The sequence below is a fragment of the Melopsittacus undulatus genome, chromosome 3, assembly GCF_012275295.1.
Source record: "Melopsittacus undulatus isolate bMelUnd1 chromosome 3, bMelUnd1.mat.Z, whole genome shotgun sequence".
NCBI lineage: Eukaryota > Metazoa > Chordata > Aves > Psittaciformes > Psittaculidae > Melopsittacus > Melopsittacus undulatus.
This window is the reverse complement of record NC_047529.1, coordinates 76,614,049-76,634,723: the sequence shown is the minus strand read 5'-3', so window position 1 is coordinate 76,634,723 and position 20,675 is coordinate 76,614,049. Positions and strand designations below refer to the sequence as shown.

At 39.5% G+C, this 20,675-nt stretch overlaps 1 protein-coding gene across 3 annotated transcripts in view; it reads left to right on the top strand.

Moving 5' to 3' along the window:
- ARID1B (AT-rich interaction domain 1B) overlaps window positions 1-20,675 on the top strand; it is a 329,860-nt gene that overhangs the window by 241,863 nt on the left and 67,322 nt on the right. For 2 of the 3 annotated variants that reach the window (XM_034060376.1, XM_034060377.1), the window contains 2 exons: window positions 4,645-4,734; window positions 20,300-20,479. In XM_034060376.1, coding sequence (XP_033916267.1) covers window positions 4,645-4,734; window positions 20,300-20,479 — 270 coding nt within the window. The remainder of the gene's footprint in view (window positions 1-4,644; window positions 4,735-20,299; window positions 20,480-20,675) is intronic. The other variant, XM_034060378.1, reaches the window with a different exon arrangement.

Here is a 20,675-nt window from a genome sequence, read left to right as displayed (position 1 = left end):
TGTGAGCCTTTACTATCACGTAAGACTGGTTTTTATCAGATTTCATCTTAATCACTGGGTTTCCTGGACCTCATTATTCCTAAAAGGAAGTTGTTTAAAATTCTAGTAATGGGTTGATTATCATCCAAAACATAGTGCTCTTTTTCCTCTCCGATATTTAGCTACAAAAACAATTTTAAAAAAGAAGTCACAAAATCACAGCTTTAGTTTTTGCCATGCTAAGTAATACTCTCTGAGCCTCCTGTCATGTCATGCTGGTAGATGTTCTTGGTTCCCATTCCAGTTAGACAAACCCAGAAAGTATAATGCTCTGTGAATACTCTCTAGTGATACGTCAGCAATGGTGTTATGTTGCTTTACCTCTACTGGAAACAATTCTCCTAATTCATCCTAATAATAAATTTATTTGATTTAGGGTGACATCAAATGCTTATCTATAACCGTCTGTAGGTTATAATGATTTGTAGATCAACCAATATGGTCAGATTTCCCTTCCTTTTGTTCTCCCATTTCTAACTGATAATCCTACAGCTTTTCAGTTAGGAAAGGCTTATTTCTGGTCTGGGAATGTAATGTTTGCATTTCTGTTACTCCCACCCAAAAGCTAGTACAGATAGTATCTTAGATAGTATTTTGATCATCTTCTATATTGACTAAGATTCCCTACTTAATAATCAACCGATGTTATTAATCCAGTTCTAGCTCTTTAATTCCTAAATTAGGGTCAGAACTGTCCCAGAGACAACTCTGGCTTTTCCTCCAGCCTGATGTTCTCCTTTAAATACAGGCTGTGATAAGTCCTTCTCCCTGCTGTTTCCCAGTTCCTCACACATCTTAAAATTCCTGTGCTGATACCCCTCCTTAACTAGCAATGTCCCAGGGAGAACCTGTTACCAATGGAGCGCTTTCTTGATTCAGTTGTTCAGGCACAATTCTGTGAACTATTGTCCAGCAGGTACAGGGTGCTGCTGCTGAGCATCCTGAAGTGTCATCACAGTGATGGGAGCAGAGAGCCCTCAGCATGTTTCAAAACGTTATTCATTTGGGCTGTAATTCATTGTAAGGACCCCTCCTCACCAGGATATCAAAGGTCAATTCTTTCTTTCTATGTTGGCTCTAAGGAATTTACTTTTTACACTTTTAACCGCAGATTTCATGGCTGTAGTCATAATGCAATTGCCATTTAGTACTTTTCTCAGTCCATCTTTTCCAAAGGTGCAGTGCAGTCTCCTCAAACTCTGTTTATTTCAAGCATAGATTTTCAGTCTCATGCAAAATGTTTAAAAGCATTTCTAACAGAATTTTAAAAATAGAAATCCAGCTTACAATTTTTAAATTTTCCCACCTCTTCAACTGACTTTTTTTGTTTAATAGCAGACTTGGTATTAGGCTGCTTGTTTTGATAGTTTTAACGACTAATTTTACAAGATAGCCATACAAATTTGAACACAATTTTGCTCCTCTGTTAAAATCTAGGTGAAAGAATTCGTGTGGCAGCATCTATCCTTTTAACATGCATTACTGTATTGGCTGTGATTTTGCATAATAAAAATATTGCAAAACATGCATAGTATTCACTTTGCAGAAGTTTTGGCAGGTGGAGCATCTCACCACCGTGGCAACAATGCTATACAAAATATGCGAAAAGGTCATTCCTGTTTAAACTTTGGTGTGTGTATTATTGGGAGGCATTAGTCTATCCGTGGAAAAAAAAAAAAAGTTTGGTTTTTTTCCTGTCTTAAATAGCTGTAGAATTCATGTTTAAAAAGAAAAGTGGTTATTTTTTTCTTCAGTAGCAGTATTCCTTCCCTAATAAAATACGAAAGTCTGATCATGTATTATTTAATGTGTCTTCCAAGAATCCCAACTACAATACCAGTTGAAAGAGAGAAGGATTAATATCATTTAAAGGAAAGAAGTGGAAAATCTTTAAGGTCATTTTTTAAAAAGCATGGCAGACAGGATCTTCAAAGGTTTTGAAGGTTCTGTCATCAGCTCCCAGTCAATAGGAGTTAGATACCCAAATTAAGAGTTCGGTTCAAAGTCTTCAAAGGTATTTGGGTGCTTAACCTCCTTTTACCTTTCAGATCACTTATAAGGATAAAATAGCAGTTCATCTGAAAACTTTTGGTGCAGTACTTTCATGTCCAGCACCTGGGTAATTTGTAGAATGCACTGATAAATGATAATGGTACTTCTTCAGTTTTGTAAGATGTGTAGAGCTGATCCTGTTGACCAAATTGTTTTCCTTTGTAAAACAAAATTTTGGTTTTAAATTTTAATACAGAAAAAAACCCCAAAACAAAACACCAGAACTAAACTTTAAAAGATGAACTGATGAAATAGCATTAATGTTTGTGGAGGCTGAATGTGGCAGTGAATTTGCTAAACTCCTGAGTCTGTATTCCGTAAGTATGCAGAAGAAAATGATTTCTTTGTAGCAGGTCATACCTGCGCTGTCCTAGGCTTTGACTTTCCTGCTCCATTCTTGCATATCTGCCTGTACAGGATAAGGCTCCTGCCAGATAACTGAAGTTATTATCAATGTAAAAAATTAAATACCATGTATAAATGTATTCAAAATATGTTGCCTAGCATAGATCTTCCATGCACTATTAATCTCCCTCAAAGTTTGCCAAGCCTCTATCTAAAGGGAGATCCCACTGGGAGCAGTGTGGTGCAGTCAGGACTACCCCTGCCTTTATATTACTTTTTAAAGTATTTGTAAAAATCTTCCATGGTTCAGATGTACTTGAAGTATTCTGTATGATAGCAGTGCCTCGGGCATACACAATGGAAGTGGCAATGCCCCGTGTTAACATGGAATTGCTGTTTGTTTACAGTCTTGAGTCACTGAATCCTTCCTGTCAAGCAGAAAGCGTTCATTATAATGCAGGCACTTAACGTCTCCACCGCCTGCTCTTGCATGACATCAAAACATAAGCCGGAATATTATTGTCATATGCCTTAGAGTTCGTGAATGGGCCGTGGATCCCAAAGCCTCAGGCGCTGAGTGGCATGTTTGGTCTTTTGGAGGAGCAATTCTGCCTCTAGTCCAGCATTTGCATCTCTGAGACAGTTGTCACAGCTGCTCCCGGTAATGTTGACTGTCATGTTTTTTAGTGCAAATGCACCTCATCTGAATAGCTAGGCAGTGGTTACACTCCACATTTTATGGATTTTCATTTTGTTCTTTTATCAATCTAGAGGTTGTGCTGAGAGCCAGTTGCTTTGAGACTGGGAAGTGGATGGAGCAGAGCAGACACATTTGCTTTCCTGCCTTTTTGTCGAACTTGGGGCCCTTTATCACTCTACAGAAAGAGCAGCCCCCCTGTCAGTCAGCTTCCAGCACCGGGACTGGCCACAGGATTCTTGCTCCTGCCACTGTGGAGGGGCAGCTGCTGAGCAGGAGGAAATGAGTCTCAGCAGGCACAAATCTATTGCCTGTGTTTTTGTTCTTTCCATTTCTTCCAAACGGAAAACAATCTGAGCAGTTTCTGAGAACGAGGGATATAAATCTGTCTGCTGCTATTTATAACGTGCTTGTCACTACAGTGTCTAAATTCTTAAAGTATACATTCACTGCCTAACCTGAGGTGGTCTTCCAGCCAGTTGGGTTGTCAGGAGGAAGCGTGCCCCAGACCAGCAGCAAAGGGAAGCCCAGGAGACATCCAGGTCTCATTCTTACCCCTGCTCATGCTGCAGCAGGTTGGCTGTCAGGCACCAGGCCATTGGGGTGTTGTGCAGTGAGAGGGTGGTAATGTGGACCTCCCTGCTTGACGTGGTGCTGAATGGTGACTGGGAGGAGTGACTTGCATCAATGTAATAAACATCTGCTTTACTATCTAGTAATATTGAGAGGTAACATTTGATGCCCTGAGCCTCACCGGCAGCACTGTGTGCTCTTCTTCTTTGGGTGGGTGGACAGCAGGGGATAAACTGTATAGGTGTCTTTTGAACTAGGTCATAAAAAGGTTCTGTCTGTTCTGGATGGATACTTAACAAGCAAATATATTCACTTTCCTTTTATTTGTAATAAGATACCCCTTTTCTGTCTGATCTCTTTCAAACGTGTTTCACTTTCACCCCATGTACCTGTGTATTATTCTTTATTCCCATATTCTACATGGACATTCAAATAATATTTAAACCACCAATTCATTGAAATACTTTTTAAACTGTTGTTGTTAGTCATTTTTGTATTGACTGAATTTTTCATTGGTAATATTGTTGGCAGCAGTCCATGTCTGCCTGGCTGGAGGCCAGTTTAAGCTCAGCAGGATGAGCCCTATTGTTCAGCAGACTTGGATTTTGTTAAAGTCTCTAACAGAAATATGTGTCAAGAGATTTGCAGCTATAAATTGGATCATGTTGGTGAGGTTGGGAACTCGCTCAATACGAAATTGAACATTTCGCCATGCCTGTTGCTAAATATGTTTATGTATGTTTCCTCCATGGGTTTCCAAAAAAAAAAAGGGAAAAAAAAAGAAGAAAAAAAGCTAGACCTGTTGAGCTCTGTCTCTGCCTTATATAGCTGGTGTTTTTCTTTGATGTTGAGTGGTTGAAAAATGCAGCAAGGCTTGGTTTTGTGCATTGCAATGTTAAAAGGAAGTCTGTTTTCCCTTTTTTCTCTGTGTGTTGCAGGCAGTCAGATGCCACCGCAGCCTCCTGGCAGCCAGTCAGAATCCAGCTCCCACCCTGCCTTGAGCCAGTCACCAATGCCACAGGACCGAGGTTTGTTAGGTGTGGGGGCTTTTTTAGCTGGTGCCAAATGCAGCTTTCGTTTAAGTCACACATTAGCAATGTGAGATTTCCTGGTATTTCTTTTCTTTTCCCAGGAAAAATAATGACAATCCTCATTGTAAAAGGCTCAAGGGGTTTCCTTCTCTGGGGAGAGAGCAATTGAATAGCAGGTTTTACCAAAATGTAATTGGAAAAAAAGCTTTCTTAAAATACAGTGAATTCCCAGAGTATAAAGGCAGTTTGCTGTAAATACTTGTGTCATGTCTTAGAGAATTCAACATTTGGTTGTCTATCTTAGAATTAAGGTATACGGAAATAGTGTTAGCTATGAGCACTGCAGTTTTATTACTGTACTCAAAATCCTCATCTGTAATATCTTTGCATGGGCACAATAGCTAGTTCTCTAGCCAGTTCTAGGATAAAAAAATCTTTAAATATAAAGGGAAATCAACTATTTAGGTCAGATGGTTCAAAGATTTGGAAATCTTGCAAGGGAAAACCTTTCAGGCAACAGCACTGTTCTAAAAAGGGTGCTTCCTAGCAAGTGCTTACAAAAATAAACAGAGCTGCTTTTTCTTTCTTAATGTTACTATTTATAAACTGTAAGCTCTTCTCCTTTTGCCTCCTTCCTCCCTAGCTTAGGGAAGATAGTTGTCATAGCTTTGTTGTGTGACCATACATACGATCAACTGCTGTAAACTGGGCTTTCTGTCCATGCAGTGGTTAACATGTGCCAGTGACGAGCTTGCAAAACAGACACATGATAACTGTGATAAACATTGAGTTATTTATGAAATGCCCCTCCTGAAATGTCTTGGTACCAGAAATACTCCAAGTAGCACCATATGGGGATACCATAAATACTGGAAGTTTTCTCACAGTGAAACAAGTTGAACTCACAGATTGACAAATTTCTGGGATAGCATCCAGGAGGAACTAAGAGGACTCACAGAGAAATGAGTCTCAATTTTTGCTGATTTTCTGTGTTGGATGTCCCCTCCTCCAGGAATGCTGATTAATGAGAACATGAAATACAGAATTCCACACTCAATTTGTTCATTTTATTTCCTTTTCAGTCATTCTTTGTACATAGTCAGTTGTTGGTGCAGGAACCTGTTTTCCCCTCAGAAAGTTTTTAGAGTAACATACATCTTTAGTGAAATCAAAATTGCCTCAGCACTTGGTACAAATATATAATGCTTTGTGGGATAGAATGTCACAAGGCAGTGGGAATGGATCAGATTAGAGGCTTTGAACACCCAAGCATCTCAGAAAGAAGTGTACGTTTTCTGGCAGAACTGGGGGTTCTTGGCACAAAATGTTACATTGCCCTGTAATAATTATTTCTGCAGTGTGTGTTCTTCACCTGGCTTTGGGGGACAAGTTAGGCAGGTTTGATGGAGCTGAAAGGCTTGAACCTCTCTCCATTGCTGCTGTAGAACAAAACTGGGGGTCATTGTGTGGTCAGGAGAGGCAGAGGGGTATTCAAAAGTAGAACAAAGACAGCTGCCATAACTGGGAAGTAAAATTTAGAGATTTAGTGTGGTTCTTCCTCTGTGCAGAGGAGTGTGTATGAGAATTGCGGCTATGTTCTTAGAGAAAACGTGTTTGGGAATGTTGTAGTTTTTGTTCTCTTCATATGCAAAATCCAGTGTAATGTGCATGATCCATGTGAACCAGCTTGTACTAGAAGCCTATTTGTTTCATGCAGCAGATATGAAATATGTAACTAGCTAGGTCATATTGATTTTGCAGAACATGTTCCCCAAAGCTTCTCTAAAGTCTGTGCTATGCTCGCATGAACATGCATGCATTCCCTTTTGTGCCCTGTCATTGATTAGAGGCTCCTTTGAAATGGAAAACTTCACCTTTTAAAAAGGCTGCTACATTAGTTGATTCCTTTGCTTGCTTGAACTACTTTCCACTGAACTTGAAGAAAGGAAGAAGGGGGAATGATGGGGAGTCAAAGGGAAGGTGCTTGTCACTTATTGATAAAAAACTGAGCAGAAAATGTTGCTGCTAAGGACACCTGATCCATAGGCATCTGTTAAAGTAATTTAAACTCTTGGCTTACTGATACATTGTCTCCCCAAAAAGAAAAGGGGGGAAAAAAAGGGGAAAAGAAAACTAAAACAAACAAACAAAAAAAAAACCCACCCCAGAGACCCTTCTTAGGATAAGGTAACGTTTCGTTTAGCACTTCATATAACAGTTCTTTCCTTGTTTAGAGAGAGAACCGAATGAACAAGACTACTAATGATTTCTGAAGCAGAATCCTCTGCTCTTAATATTGAAAAAAAATATTATTTACCAGATATTGTGAAGCTTAATTGACAGGTGGAGTGTGAGCTGTAGCACTTTTGGATGCTAAGCCACTACCTTGAACCATTAAGTTTACATGTATTTATTTTATTATGAGAGTGTTTGATTATATTTTACCATATTTTCCATGGTTACTCAGTACCCAGCTGGGATTTTCATGTTTGCCTGCCTAAGACTATACATCCCCTGTCACACAGTGAAGCATGAAGCAAAAAGCCTATTTGTACATGTACATTCTGCGTATGGGAAGAGGAGAGTGGTAACGTGTATATACAGTAATGAGAATTTCTTGGGGATTGGGTTTTTTGTGCTCTCCAGCTTGCTTCTTATACAGCTTATTTCATATTCTCTGTAATGAGCATAAAAATGCTTACTTTTAAAAAAGAATTTGAAAATGTTTCATGTCCTTCTCAACCTGTAGGACATTTGGACCTGAGTCAGCATGCTATTCTAGGCAACCCATGTCTGTTCTCATCCCAGAATCGGTAACTGGCCACTGTTGTTTGAAGCCAAATCAATGAAACTTCTTCAGTTCTACCAATACTGACTGTCTACTTTGGCAATAAGAAATTGCATGTACTTTTATGTACATAACCTGTGTCTCAGCTTCTATGAGTGGGTTACTTGAAGTATACGCCTTAATGGACTGTTGGTGCCAGAATGCTAAGGAGATGGCTAGGCTGTGCAGCGCTGGGATCAGAAGTCTCCTGGAGAAGCAGGAGTGGCCATGGCTGCTCACCTACATGTGTTTTCAGCTGCTGGTGAATCCCAGCAATTACCATTACTTGGAGATACCACATGAAAATGTAATCACAGACAATAAAGCTCATCACTGAAACCTGCTGTGCTCGGGGGGGAAAAGGGTTGCATGTTTTGCAGTTTGCTTCTGATACGGTTCCTCCAGACTTTTCTTTACTATGATAAAAAGTAGGGGTTCATTTTTTGTATTTATTGAAGTCAAGGCTTTTTATAAACTTCAGTTACATCAGCTCCCAGAGGTCGGGCAGTAGTGATGCCACAGCTGTTATAACCATTTGGCAACTAACTGAGGTAGAGTCACTTGACTATATTCAGCTGTATATACTTACCTCATCTGTTTGGGTTTTGAAGCCATGCTTTGAGGATGTGCTTAGTAGCCAGAACTGCTCAGTCGGTTAGAAGTTACTTGTATTCATCAAGCAGAAAACCAGCATATCCAAATTGACCCCGAATGAGTTTCCTGAAACTGCAGCATGAAAAAGAATCCTTCCATCCTGGCCATTAGCTTATACTCCCACTCTTACTTTTGGAACCTAACAGAGATGTCTGTCTGCATATCTGAATACTCACCTATGCAGATACTAATAGGAGAATGTGTGTCACAATAATGTTGCAACAGGCATTTTTTACCCCCACACAGATGAATAGTTCCTTACCTAATTAAAAAAAAAAGTAGAAAACTTAACTACTTCTAAGTAGTGCTTTTCATGCTTATGCAGTTGGACATGTACATGTCAGGTTTCAGTCTTATGTTAAAATAGTGAATCGGGAGCTCCTGAAAACCATTGAATTTAATAGAAGCAGTTAATAACTTTAGGTTATTACTCTAGCAAGCACTCTCATAATGGGGATACTTAAAGAAGCCTTATTTATTAGTGCAAATGTATATGGGTCAGAATTAATTTTTTAAAAATCTTTAATTGTTTTCCCCTTACAATTTTCACAGCGGTATGTAGTTAAATATTCATGATAATGCTGATGATATGCTAAAGGTCTGAAATAGATCTGGAGTCTCAAAATCAACACAGGTTATTTAACCCTTTTCATCTAATGCACCACTGGGGACTTGCTCAGTGAAATCTCAGAGCACTGGAATAATTAGAAGATAGTAATGAGGATTTAATTAGTCCTTGAGATATGCTGAAATAGGACCACTGAGAACTTTTCTGTTTGGACATGGACTGCAAGCAGAATTGATGCCGTTGCAGCTGCTATGATGTGCTGGAAAATGTATTCCATTGCTGGAGGCAGTTTTCATGGCAGCATTCTGTGCCTGTCAGATCTATGTGGAAAGTGCCCCGAGTAAGCACCTCCAAAATAGTTGAATAGTAGCCTTCCTCTTCTCCATCACCTCCTCTCAGTACCTTTTCTGTTTCCTTTTTTATGTTATTCTTTCCGTTCTAGCTTTATTTCTTTTATAGTTGACATGATCCAGCTTTTGAGGATTGTTGTACACTTGTATGCTCTATTAAAAACATAGACAGGGACACGGAGTTAGAAACTGCAGGCTTGTAGGAGTACAGGTGTTATACTAAGCAAAATTTGGATCTTTTTGGCGCAACTGCTCATAAGGTTTATCCTCAGATCTAGTTCTTATTTAGTAATAGATCTTCACAGAATTATATTTATCAGTTGCTGCAATGTAGTAAATTTAAATAGCTTTTTTGGCATCCAAGATGTTATCCAGCAAGAAGGCAGTAACAGATGGGATGTGAGCAGGCATTTTGATGTTCTCTTTGTGCTTCCCTATAAACACTGAGTAGCAACTGAATTCCTGTAACTGCAATTTCCTAATTTACCCATTAGATTTCATATCAGTATTTTTCTCCCCTTTAAGTTTTCTGGGCATGCTTATTTACACGCAGTCATCACATAAATCCCACTGTCATATATTTTATTCTAACAAAATAGAAATGTTTTTGCTTGCGTGGAAGACACAGAATGCCAATCGGATGTTTTGCGCCTACAATTCCTGATGAGATTTATGGCTTAATACTGACATATGATGGTAGAGATTTGTTTCCCTGAAATCTATTTTCTTCATGCGAAACCAGAAGGAAGAAAATAGATCAAAGAATTCTTGTTGCAACAAAAAAGATACTGTAATTTTCTTTTAGATCTTAAAAAGTCTTTTTTCCCTGAGAATGTTTTTTGCTCTCATTTGGGGGTTCAGGATCTATTCAGAGCACTGAGGAGCTAGAGAGTAAAATGATTCTTGTCATTAAAATTCTTCTGCTTGCCATGTTAACGATGACACCACTTAAGGTTAAATCAGACTTGGTAATAAGTTTACTTGATGTAGACTGAAGTGTTTCAGGCTCTTGAAGAAAGATGGTTGAGACATGCACTGAGTGCAAAGCCACAGGTATGTTTGAGTGCCTCTTCTGCACGTAGCATTCTCCAAATGGGTCAGTGCGGAGGAGCCAAGCTCCAGGTGGTGCACAGGAACACCGTGTCAGGCCAGGAGGAAATCGTTATGCCCAGAAAACTGGGATTAGAGAAACTGGGCCCTCAACAGCTAAAAAAGTGTATCATGTAAGAGGGAAAAGCAGGTTTCAGTTGAAACTGTCACACTAGCTCAGTATAACGTATCTTTTTCATCACAAAGACATGACTAAATAGGACATGATAAATAGGACATGTTGCATAGGAACATGCAGAGCTGCTCTGTATGTGAAAGCAGAGACATGCAGTAGAATTGTGTACTAAACTTCTTTGGTGACTCAAAAAGTTAATTTCTCAGTTTAGTGAACGCTAAATTTATCAAGTCTTTAGAAAGGATCAGGCCGTCATTGCTTTTTACCACTTCGGTTTTATTTGCTTGTAGAAGTGGAAGTGCACAGAAATGTAGTGTTGGCGTGATAAACAGGTTTTTTAAATGTATACACAGTCTACATTCTTCTTTGCTATAGTGCTTCATTTGCACTATACTCTTCTTTGCTATTTCAATTGCAGTGGCACCCAAGACCACTATCTTTCTACCTGTTTTTATTGTACTACATTATGTAGCAATGCACAGCAAAAAAAGCTTACAATGTGTCTACTTCGACTAGCAGTCAGAATCTTTGGGATAAATGGTTACTGGTTTTCACTCTGCGCTGTGGGAGTGAATAGTTTTGTGTCTGTCTCAAGCATTACAGGAAGACCTGCTTTTCTTGCCCAGAAGTATTAGTAATGATGTTACTCTGCCAAATCAGGTTAATTCTTAAAGCAGTCAGTTGCCATTTCAGGGTGCTGGTTTCAGACTGTATTTGGATTTCAAACATTTATCAGCCAGTCTCAGTGTTGGGTTGATCTGATTAGTTGTGGCCTACACTAGATATACAGCAGTATTGACCATCTGCAAGAAGGAGGAAAGGGTATGATTTACATATGATAAGCCGTGCTGGGAGAAAGCAAGACTGCAGAAGTAGAATTTGAAGTAAATAATAATATCTGGACAATCAAACCCATGGTCAGGTCACCCAAGCAAAGAAACTCTGTGTGCTAGCAGCTGGTCATTGCTTTCTTCTTCCTGATGTTAAATCTTGTTATACTTGGGGATGAATCTTTATTCCATTTTTTAAACTAAATTGGGGATTCTCTTTTTGAAATTAGGAAGCAGAATTGAATTATTGTGAGAGTTTATATAGTTGCCAGCAGAGAGACTTCTCAATAGAAAAGTTTCCACTGACTTCGTTAGGCAGCCATCAGATTCCATGCCTCTGGGTTCTGGGAGCAAGAAAAGCCACAAGAAGTCATAAAGAACTTGAAAGTGACAGTTGATGTTGCTGTCATCATGCTCAATGTAAAGTTACTGGGTACGATCCCCACCTCTGGGACGGCTTCCCATCATGGTCTGTAAACTCCACTGATGGGAGCCATCAGTGGTTTTCCTGTTCACCAGCACCATCATTTCGAGGATACTCTGTTCCATCAGTACCTAAGTTAGCCTTTGTGAGAAGCTTCTCTAAAAATACAGAACTTCTAATATTAGACCCTTTGTGTCATTTATAGTTAACATATAAGGCAGTGAGCTGAAATCTATATAATGTATATATTAATAGATAACACTGGATAGTTCCTTCTATCTCAGAATCCCAAAAGGCTGCAGAATAATCACTCATCAGGGAACAGCTGCAAATCCAGGAAGGAAAAAATCAGTCCAATCATAAATCACGGTAAAATACGACCGAAAAAATACTGTTATTTATTCTATATGTGCACAAGACAGGAAAGACACATTGTGTGTATTTTAGTCTTGTCCACAAAATCCATATATATCTCATGGTATTCAATATATTTACTTCATGAAAAGGAAGATCTGAGTTGATCCATGGAACCTTTGAACAGGAGTCTCTAGGGAGGGTAAATCTTTCAAACCTGAAATTTAGACCATTAAGCCTGCAGGCCTTTCACATTACACATTGAAAAATGCTGTTCCTTCTTTGCTCTTCTCTGTGATTTTCCTAAGGATGCATGTTATTAGGGAAACTTAGACAAATGTTGACTATATAAAGCAGACGGACTCCTCAGTTTTCTAATGTTACTGTTCAGATTCATTCCAGCAGCTCAAGATACCTACTGAAATTGAGGATTTGCTTCAGGGACAGTCAGGAGGGTAAGGTGAGGAGCTTTTGTGCTTGCGAGTCACCATTCCCAGATTTTCCAAGCACCACAGTCAAAGCATCTTAAGTTATGTTACAGTAACAAATTATATATAAGATGGTGGATGAGCAATGTTTTTTTTGTTCTGTCTATGCACCTCCACAAATGTCTTTCTTTGCCCTCAGTGTAGGACTTAAAATTTACATCAGAAAGCATTATGCAAGGTTTACATTAGGAAAGGCTGGATATTTCTTCCCCAGCTACCATCTGGGTAATCTGTCTGATCCTTCCCCAGATTCTAATTTATCAATGATAGATTATATGAATTTCAAGGCTAGGCAGTAGCAGAGGGAGTTTTAGGGGTGGGAAGAATTTAAACATTATTGCATGCTATACATAGACTGGGTTTTGTAATATCAGAGAGGGAAGCAGAAGAGATTCAGCCAGTTAACCTAATAGCACAGCTGGTAAAACACTAGGGGGTCTGGGTTAAAACCTTAGCTAGGTCATTAGTTTCCATCTTCCCCAAAGCTATTCACATTGTGAAGAGAAGCAGTCAGACAAATAAACAGTGAGGAGAGTGTAAGATATATATTAAAGCATAGTAAAAAATACTTCTAAAGAAAAAATAAAACAATTTCAGCTCTATTTCTTAAAGCAGAACCTTGGTCCTTTTGTGGAAAGGCAAAATACTGTAGTGATCTTTGCAGAAAGCCTCAGTTTTGCTGTGGTGGTGTTTTCCATAACTGCTGTTACACATAAGCAAAGAAACATCCTTTGTTGAATGGGTGTGAAGAAATACAGTGGCTGTTCTGCAGGTGCCAACATGAAAATAAATCATCCAGGTACAAAAGGAAAGTGTGTCACTGGTACTCTGGCCCAGAGAACTTCAGATGTTTTTAGTAGCACCCTGATGGAATTGGAGAAGATGACAGGGTTTATGTGGGCTGAAAAAAGAGCTCAATATGGAAGTTAGATTTTTGTCATGGTTAATGGGGAAACAATAAAGAACTTTCTCCTAAAAACTTTTGGGGGCTTTTTTAAATTAAAGAGGTTGTGATTGGAGAAAGAAATGAGGATTTTAGAATTTTTCTGTTAGGTTTTATAAGAATAAAAATCATTATCAAGGTTATTATCCTTCCTGTTAGAGGCAAAAGAATAATCCTCTTAATTTTTCCTGTGTCATTGTTCTTACTACATTTTTTATGCTCCTGTCCTTCAGTTGTCCAAGCTGCTTGTCAGCAGAAGTGTTCGCTTGGTGCCAGGGATATTGTGTTTTCGATACCTAAGTACTGCTCTTGTCATCTAACAGGTTCATACCAGAGCCATCCGAAGACGCTGTATTGGTGCAGTGCTGTAGCTTAGTGGTGCTAAACATGGGTCAGATCTTGTTTGCCATCTGTTTGTAAAGGTGTTTTATTTATTATTTCTTTTACCTGCCTATTAATTGCACAGGAATGTTGAGAATTAGTATTTGTATCATCTAAACGAGGTTGACACTGCAAGCTGATCTACGCATGCTCACCAGCCCTGTAGTGTATATTACCAAGTTGAATGTTCCATGTATGACAAACATAGTTTCATATGTGCTGTTACTAGTCCAGATGCACATGTTTTTAGTAAAGCTGTCTTCTGGAAAGTGAGAGTAGGAACTGAGATATCTTGAACATAAAGGAATCTTGTGCCTGCTTGTTCTAGAGGCCAGTTTTCATGTGCTACCCACATGGTTTCACTTGGGTTATATTGTGGTACTTCAGTCAAACCTTCCCCAGTATCTTCACTGCTGTTACTTGTTTAGACTTGCATAATTTTTTTGTCTGCTTATATTTTTTCCAGTATCTAAATCTCTCACTGTGTCCTTCTTAATGTAGATTTTTGGTAACACCTTAACGGGAGTACCATGCCAGTGACTGTAAGTAGCTTACGGCCACATAACACTGGCCTCTCAAAGTAATGGCACAACTGTATTTTCTAAGATCCTACAGTCCATAAGGTACTCATTCCCTGGTCTGATGACACCATTTGAAGACGTTAGTTCTAGTACTATCAGCAGTCTCTACAGACAACCTGGTTGCATACTTAGGGTCCTGGTATCTCAGGCTTATGCAAGAGTAACCAACTATTTTGATGACTAGAACACTTCATTAGTATGTGAATGTTATTCTGTTGGATGTTTCCTTTCGCTGCTCTGAGGTGCTGACTGTGGACATGTTCAGTTGGGCAAAAACCCACACATAGTTCACCAGTCCGAACACTTCCTAAGCTGTCCTTTCCATTTGAGATGGGTGGGATAGTGAGAATTTCAGTCTAACTGTGATCTTCCTGAGCATCCTGCCATGCTAACAGGTTGCCAAATTTTATTATATTCATTGCACAGAATAGTGGGGTTTTTTGTTTAGCTTTATCCTGTCACTTCTTGTCTCAGTGTTGTTTACCCATGGATGAGCTCCGTGGAGTCACCGCTTTAGATCCATCTCAGTTGTTGTATTCTCTGGTGAAAATCCTGAGATAGTGAATACAACCCAAATGGCTGTCTGCAGAAGGAAAGTCTGCCAAAATTTGTCATGGGTGTGCAAATATTTGCTCTTTTTTCACTAGGGTGCTAACCCAGTGCCTTGCTAACGTACCAAGCAGTGGAAGTTTGTGTGATTCTACACACACACATTTTTCCTCTGTAGGTAGTGGAAAATAATTCTTCTCACATATTTATCTTTTTAACTGAATTGTAAGTAGAGAATTTTACATTCTTTTTCTCTAATTATTTGATGATTAGTGAATGCATCCAATCTTTTTCTGCTCTTCTTATTCCATGATTTTTCAGAGTAATAAGCCGATCTAGCCCCTTCTTTAGCCTCTGCTCTTGAACAAGGAGAACTTCCTTATATACTCAGAATATACTCAGAACTGAGTTCCTCAGTTGTTCTGGTCCCATGCTCTGTCAGTAAGTTTGCCTCTCTAGAAAGAGTGGTAGCCTGATGTATTTTTGTCTTACGTAAGTTCTTTTTTACAAAGTACCATTGTAGGTTTTATCATTCCTCATTTTTTGTTTATCAAATATGTAATTTAATAGTGATCTCCTATCACTGTAAAATCCAAAGTTTTCCTGAGCTTAAAATGAGTTAAGTGTTCCATGTGTTTTCAGGTTTAATTCATTCATGAAAATCAATGCAGTACTCCTGGCTAAATCAAAAGACCTCCACGGGTTAAGCATGTGCCAGTAGGCAGTTGCTGTCCATCCATGCAATATCTTGTTCTTCACAGTCATTTCCTTTGTGTTTGAGTTCTTGCTTTCCTGGAAGGGTTTTGGGGTATTTTTCTTTTCACATTCAAGCTAAGACTTTAAAATAGCAAAAGAATCCATCTGAGATTTTACAGCAACACTCAACACATGAAAGTGGGTGTCTTTCATGGTTAGTGCTAAGGAGATACAGCATTCAAGAAACAGTTGATTTTGTATTGGGCAGTGTGCAAATGTTATTAAGACAACCTTAGTGCATAATTTCATGAAGCTCTAGTAATTTACTGTTGTTAGTCTAATCTGCATATGCACATATGCATAAGGGGAAAAAGATGATTTTAAATGTTTTTACAAAGGCATAATAAATGCTATTACCTATATGATGTACATTACCAGATGTTAGTACTGTGCAGGACAACAGAAACTTCATATTTGTCTTTTCCTTTATCAAAGGAGCAGAAACTTCTATCATAAGCATTACCCATTTTATATTTTTCCTCTATATTTTACTGAAAAGGAAGAAGAAAAATATGCTGCTGTCTGACCAATTTTAAACTTTGTATGGATTTTTATTTTAGTTACGATGTACAAATTGTTAAGAATATGCTACTGTTTCATTTAGAACTAAAAAAATTCAAAGATGGTGCTACAACATTAAATTGGGTTGTAATAAAAACAACCATTCTTTAGGAACATAAATGTAGCATAAAAAGTAACTAAAAAGGAAGATAGTATTTCTGGCAGACTCACTTTATTCAGCTGCTCCTGAAATAGCTTAGTTTGCCAAAATCCACTCAAGTGTTTTTCCAGTAAGTAATCCCTTGTTGTGATGGAAAGTAAAGCATCATCTGTACCTCTTTTATCACTAATGCTAAAGGAAAGGAGTAGATTTGTTCACTGGTGAGCATGTTGTTATTGCAATTTTTAATGTCTTAACTCACAGCTTGCTCTTAACAGTTTATTTAAATGACAAAACCACCACCTTGTTGTAACAGAGGTTGACGTGTCAGATGCCCTCTGTTGAATCACTCCACTGCCTTTACTCCAGGACAACCCTAATGTAATCCTACTTCCCTTCTTTACAAAAGCAAACTTTATCTTAGATCTGATTTTCTGGAAAGAAAATATGTTTCTTTTTGTATCAGTTACAAATGAAGTTGAACGCTAGGGAAAATGTGTATAAATAAGGAAAAATGAATGTATGCCAGCTGCTCTCTTTCATTTCTAATATGATTTCTAGAATTGATGCTGTTTTCTCTTTATGATGCAAGAATGTTAACGCCTTGACCAGGAACCCTTTTTCTAAGACAGCCGAGTGTTCTGCAGATATTCGAAACACTTCAGGCTCATGCACTGATCTCTGAACATGCACTGGACTTTCTCAGAGCTAGGAGGAGGATAGACTCCCCTGTTGTAGCAGAATCAAGATCACAGTAGGGTCCTGATCTTACCTTCTCCTCCACATAGCATCTGTAGCTGAAATGACTCCTCTCTGAGAGCTGTCTGACACCTTCTGGGATGATGAAACTTATGCCTCAAGTCAAAAGCTGTTAAGGAGTCTGTTCCGTTCTTGCTGTTAATCAACATTTCCCCAAACTAAGGCCAGAGTGTGAGTTTGAGTAGTATCACAAGTTACCTCTGCTGATGAATTACTGGCGTCCCACAACATAGGTTTGGCTGATGCCTTTGAGCACTCCCTAAGCCATAGCTCACATGGATAAGGCAGCACAAGAGGCTGTGCGCAGAAGTCATACAGATAGGACTATCAGGATTGAATGGGAAGGTCTAGCTGGATGGACATGGATGGATGCTCCCTTCAGGAGCCCTTCTGACAGCAGTAGAGCTGGCTAAAACTGGTGTTCTACTTGTTCTTCATTAGCCCTTAGTCCATGTTCTCTGTTACATTCAACAACCAGCAGTCTCTTTGTCACTACTAGAAATCACTACAACCAGTACAAATGATAGCTTTTCAATGCGTCATCCATCCTTGTGGTGTTAAGAAAAGTACTGCCTGTGATCATAACTGGGCTGAAAAACCTTTAGCACTAACACAGTGTTTGGAAAATTTTCTTGTGTAGGTGCTAAGGCCCGTGGTGAACAGAAAACCCTCAGTTCTGTACTAGGTACTGTCTTTATAATAAAAACTTGGTGTGACCAGTACAGAATTTTTCATTTAAATGGATCCCATGAGTGTGACACATATGGTATACGTGTGTCAGGGATGCAAACATTTATTTCATACAGATGCACAATTGTATTAGGTTCCTAAATTAGTTACAAAAGACACCGGCTTTGCAATAAGGTTTGTGTGCATAGTGGAACCATTTTAGAAATCGAGGTGTCTGTTTCAAAATAAAGCTAAGTGGAGAAAGTCATACAAGCTTCCTTTGCACAAGTGTGGAGTTTTCCAGTCAGGACAGGCCAGTTTCCAAGCCATTTCACCCTCAGCTCTTTGCCATGCTGCATGCCGATGTGTGTGGCCCGGCTTCCTCCAGAGCCAGTGCCAGGCTCTAACTTGGCAGTTTCAGGTGTGATCAAATCCTTTGTCTTGGGGCTTGCACAAAGACCAGAAGAACTCTGTACATATGTTGTCAAACATTGCAGTTGGTAATTTTAGTATGTTATGGTTGAGCTGATCATAGCACAAAAGAACTGGGCACAAGGGTGTGCAAGATCATCTCAACTCCTGGTTTTTCTCCTTACAACCTGCAGCATTGAGCTTGTTGCCTCTCTGACAGGGAATTAGTGGATGGGTAAGTGTGCTATGTAGCAAGAGTTTGTGGAGGGCTCAAAAACTGCTTATAGGTGTTTGGACTTAAAGCCTGATCTCTGTTAAAGTACACACCGCCTTTCATTTCTACATCGCAGAACCTGTTTGTCACCAGTGAAGAAGCGGGGAGGCTGACCCACAGAAACGTTGGGAGGTCATTCACCCAGTGTCACCTACTGTGTCAGTGACAGCAGTGCTAGGATGAGAAACTTACTCTTTTGAGTTCAGGGCGTGTTGGTTGGGGCTGTGGTTCCCACAGAGAGACCCCTGAGGGCAGCTGCCTGGTTGTGGGAGCTATAGCACCTCAGCGTTTTCAGTTGTGTATTTGATCACGTATCTTTGTGTTGCTCATAAAAAATTACCACTCTCCATGAACCAGATCTGTGTGATGTGTGATGCTGACCTATAGGAGGACAACCTGACCTTTTGGGAGAGTCATTCTTCAGCCACCTCACCTTCTCCTGTCACCCATTTGTGTCTGTCTTCACAACTTGTCTTTGCCTCTCTCCCCTTTTTGCTTTCTTTCTTCCCTTCAGCAGCTTCCAGTTCTCCGCTCACTGTCAGGGGGTTTTGCTCTTACCTTTCCTCTGTTCCCTCCCTCAGGTAAAGAAAGGTGTAACTAAGGCTGCCAGGCCAGGTGTCTTTTGCCTTTCAGCTTCACACCTTCCCACACGCACACCACTAAAATTAATGGAAGGGAGTGGAAACAGGCACCTTACATAAATAATGCTTCAGCTCTCTGTGGCCTCCAAGCACAGGTGCCTGATCTAGTTGCAGGATGGGCCAAAGTGCAGACTTGCTCATGCATGTTCGCCCCTTGGAACCAGCACACCGTGCCTCCTGCCTCAATCAGGCAGGGGTCAGCCACTGGCAGCACAGCAAACACTGGCTTTCAGTACGCTCACGTTTGGCCTCACAGAAATGTGAAGATGAGATCCAGTGTGCAAGCAGAACAGAAGAGAAAGCTTGTTTCCTCCAGAAACAAAGAAAAATAAAAAATCCTTGCTGTCCACTCAGCACATCCTCTTCAATACTGAAAGCAGTGCTAAAATCTTTCAAGGTAAAACGTGTCAAAAGCAGCATCCCTGCATAGACATTTCATGGGCAGCATTAAAGGATTTTTCCCAGTTTGTGAAAACTTACAAAACCCTGCCACAGAATGCACCTCTCATTTAACAGGTTTAGTACTCTTCCTTTCTATGAAGCTTCTAGATTGTATAGCATCTCACTAGGTCTTTTGCTGCAGGTTTTGAACCTTAAATTAAATTGGGATTCATCAATATATTTACAAAAGGAGAAAAAGAGAGAATGCAATACAGGTGTGCTGGCGACAGACCAGAAGAAGGACCGAGAGCACAACTACATACCACAGCTACTATTTTTTTCTGGCTGGTGCAATTGGTCTTCATGTAAAGGGAAATTTTAGCTCTGAAGAGTTTGTAAGCAATAGGAGTATTTACAGTGGATTTCTACACGCTGGAGTTAATGCATTTGGTTAGCAACATACAATTTTGGAAGGTAGGATACTCCCACCATAAGTCATCAGGCAAATTCCGTACTACTTACTAGGTAATGTAAATCACTGCTTTTTTTTTTTTTCCCCTGAAGATGTGTTTCATTTTAAAACTAGCAGCAATTTGTACCTAAACAGAAGTTACAAGTACAGTTTTCTGAACCTTGTATACAGGTTGGGTTGTTGAGACAGCTTTGCTGAGTTGGAGGTGCATTTATTTCTGTTTATATGAGCAATAGCGGTTTTCTGGACATTTTTAGTCTGAAAATACCTGAAGAGGGTTGGGTTTTTTTAATATCAAAGGTTATTTAAATTAAGAACAGTTACCTGAATATTAATTTTTGCTTTGATGCTTTTTTCCCCTCAGGTTTTATGGCAGGCATTCAGAGGAACCCCCAGATGTCACAGTATGGACCTCAGCAAACTGGACCTTCCATGTCACCACACCCATCACCTGGAGGCCAAGTGCATCCTGGAATTGGTAGCTTTCAGCAGAGTAATTCAAGTGGTACTTATGGGCCTCAGATGAGCCAGTATGGACCACAAGGTAAAAGGCTTGCTGGTAATACACGTGGTAGTTTATATGTACATATATATCAAAGTATATATATGTATTGTCTTTGTAGGTAGGTATATGATTTCTTAAAAGCAAAATAAGAAAATAAGCAAACACAACACTCTCCCTAAAATAAAACTATCATCCAGAGGTGGAGCTGCACCTTGTGGAAGAAGCTGCTTCTGTT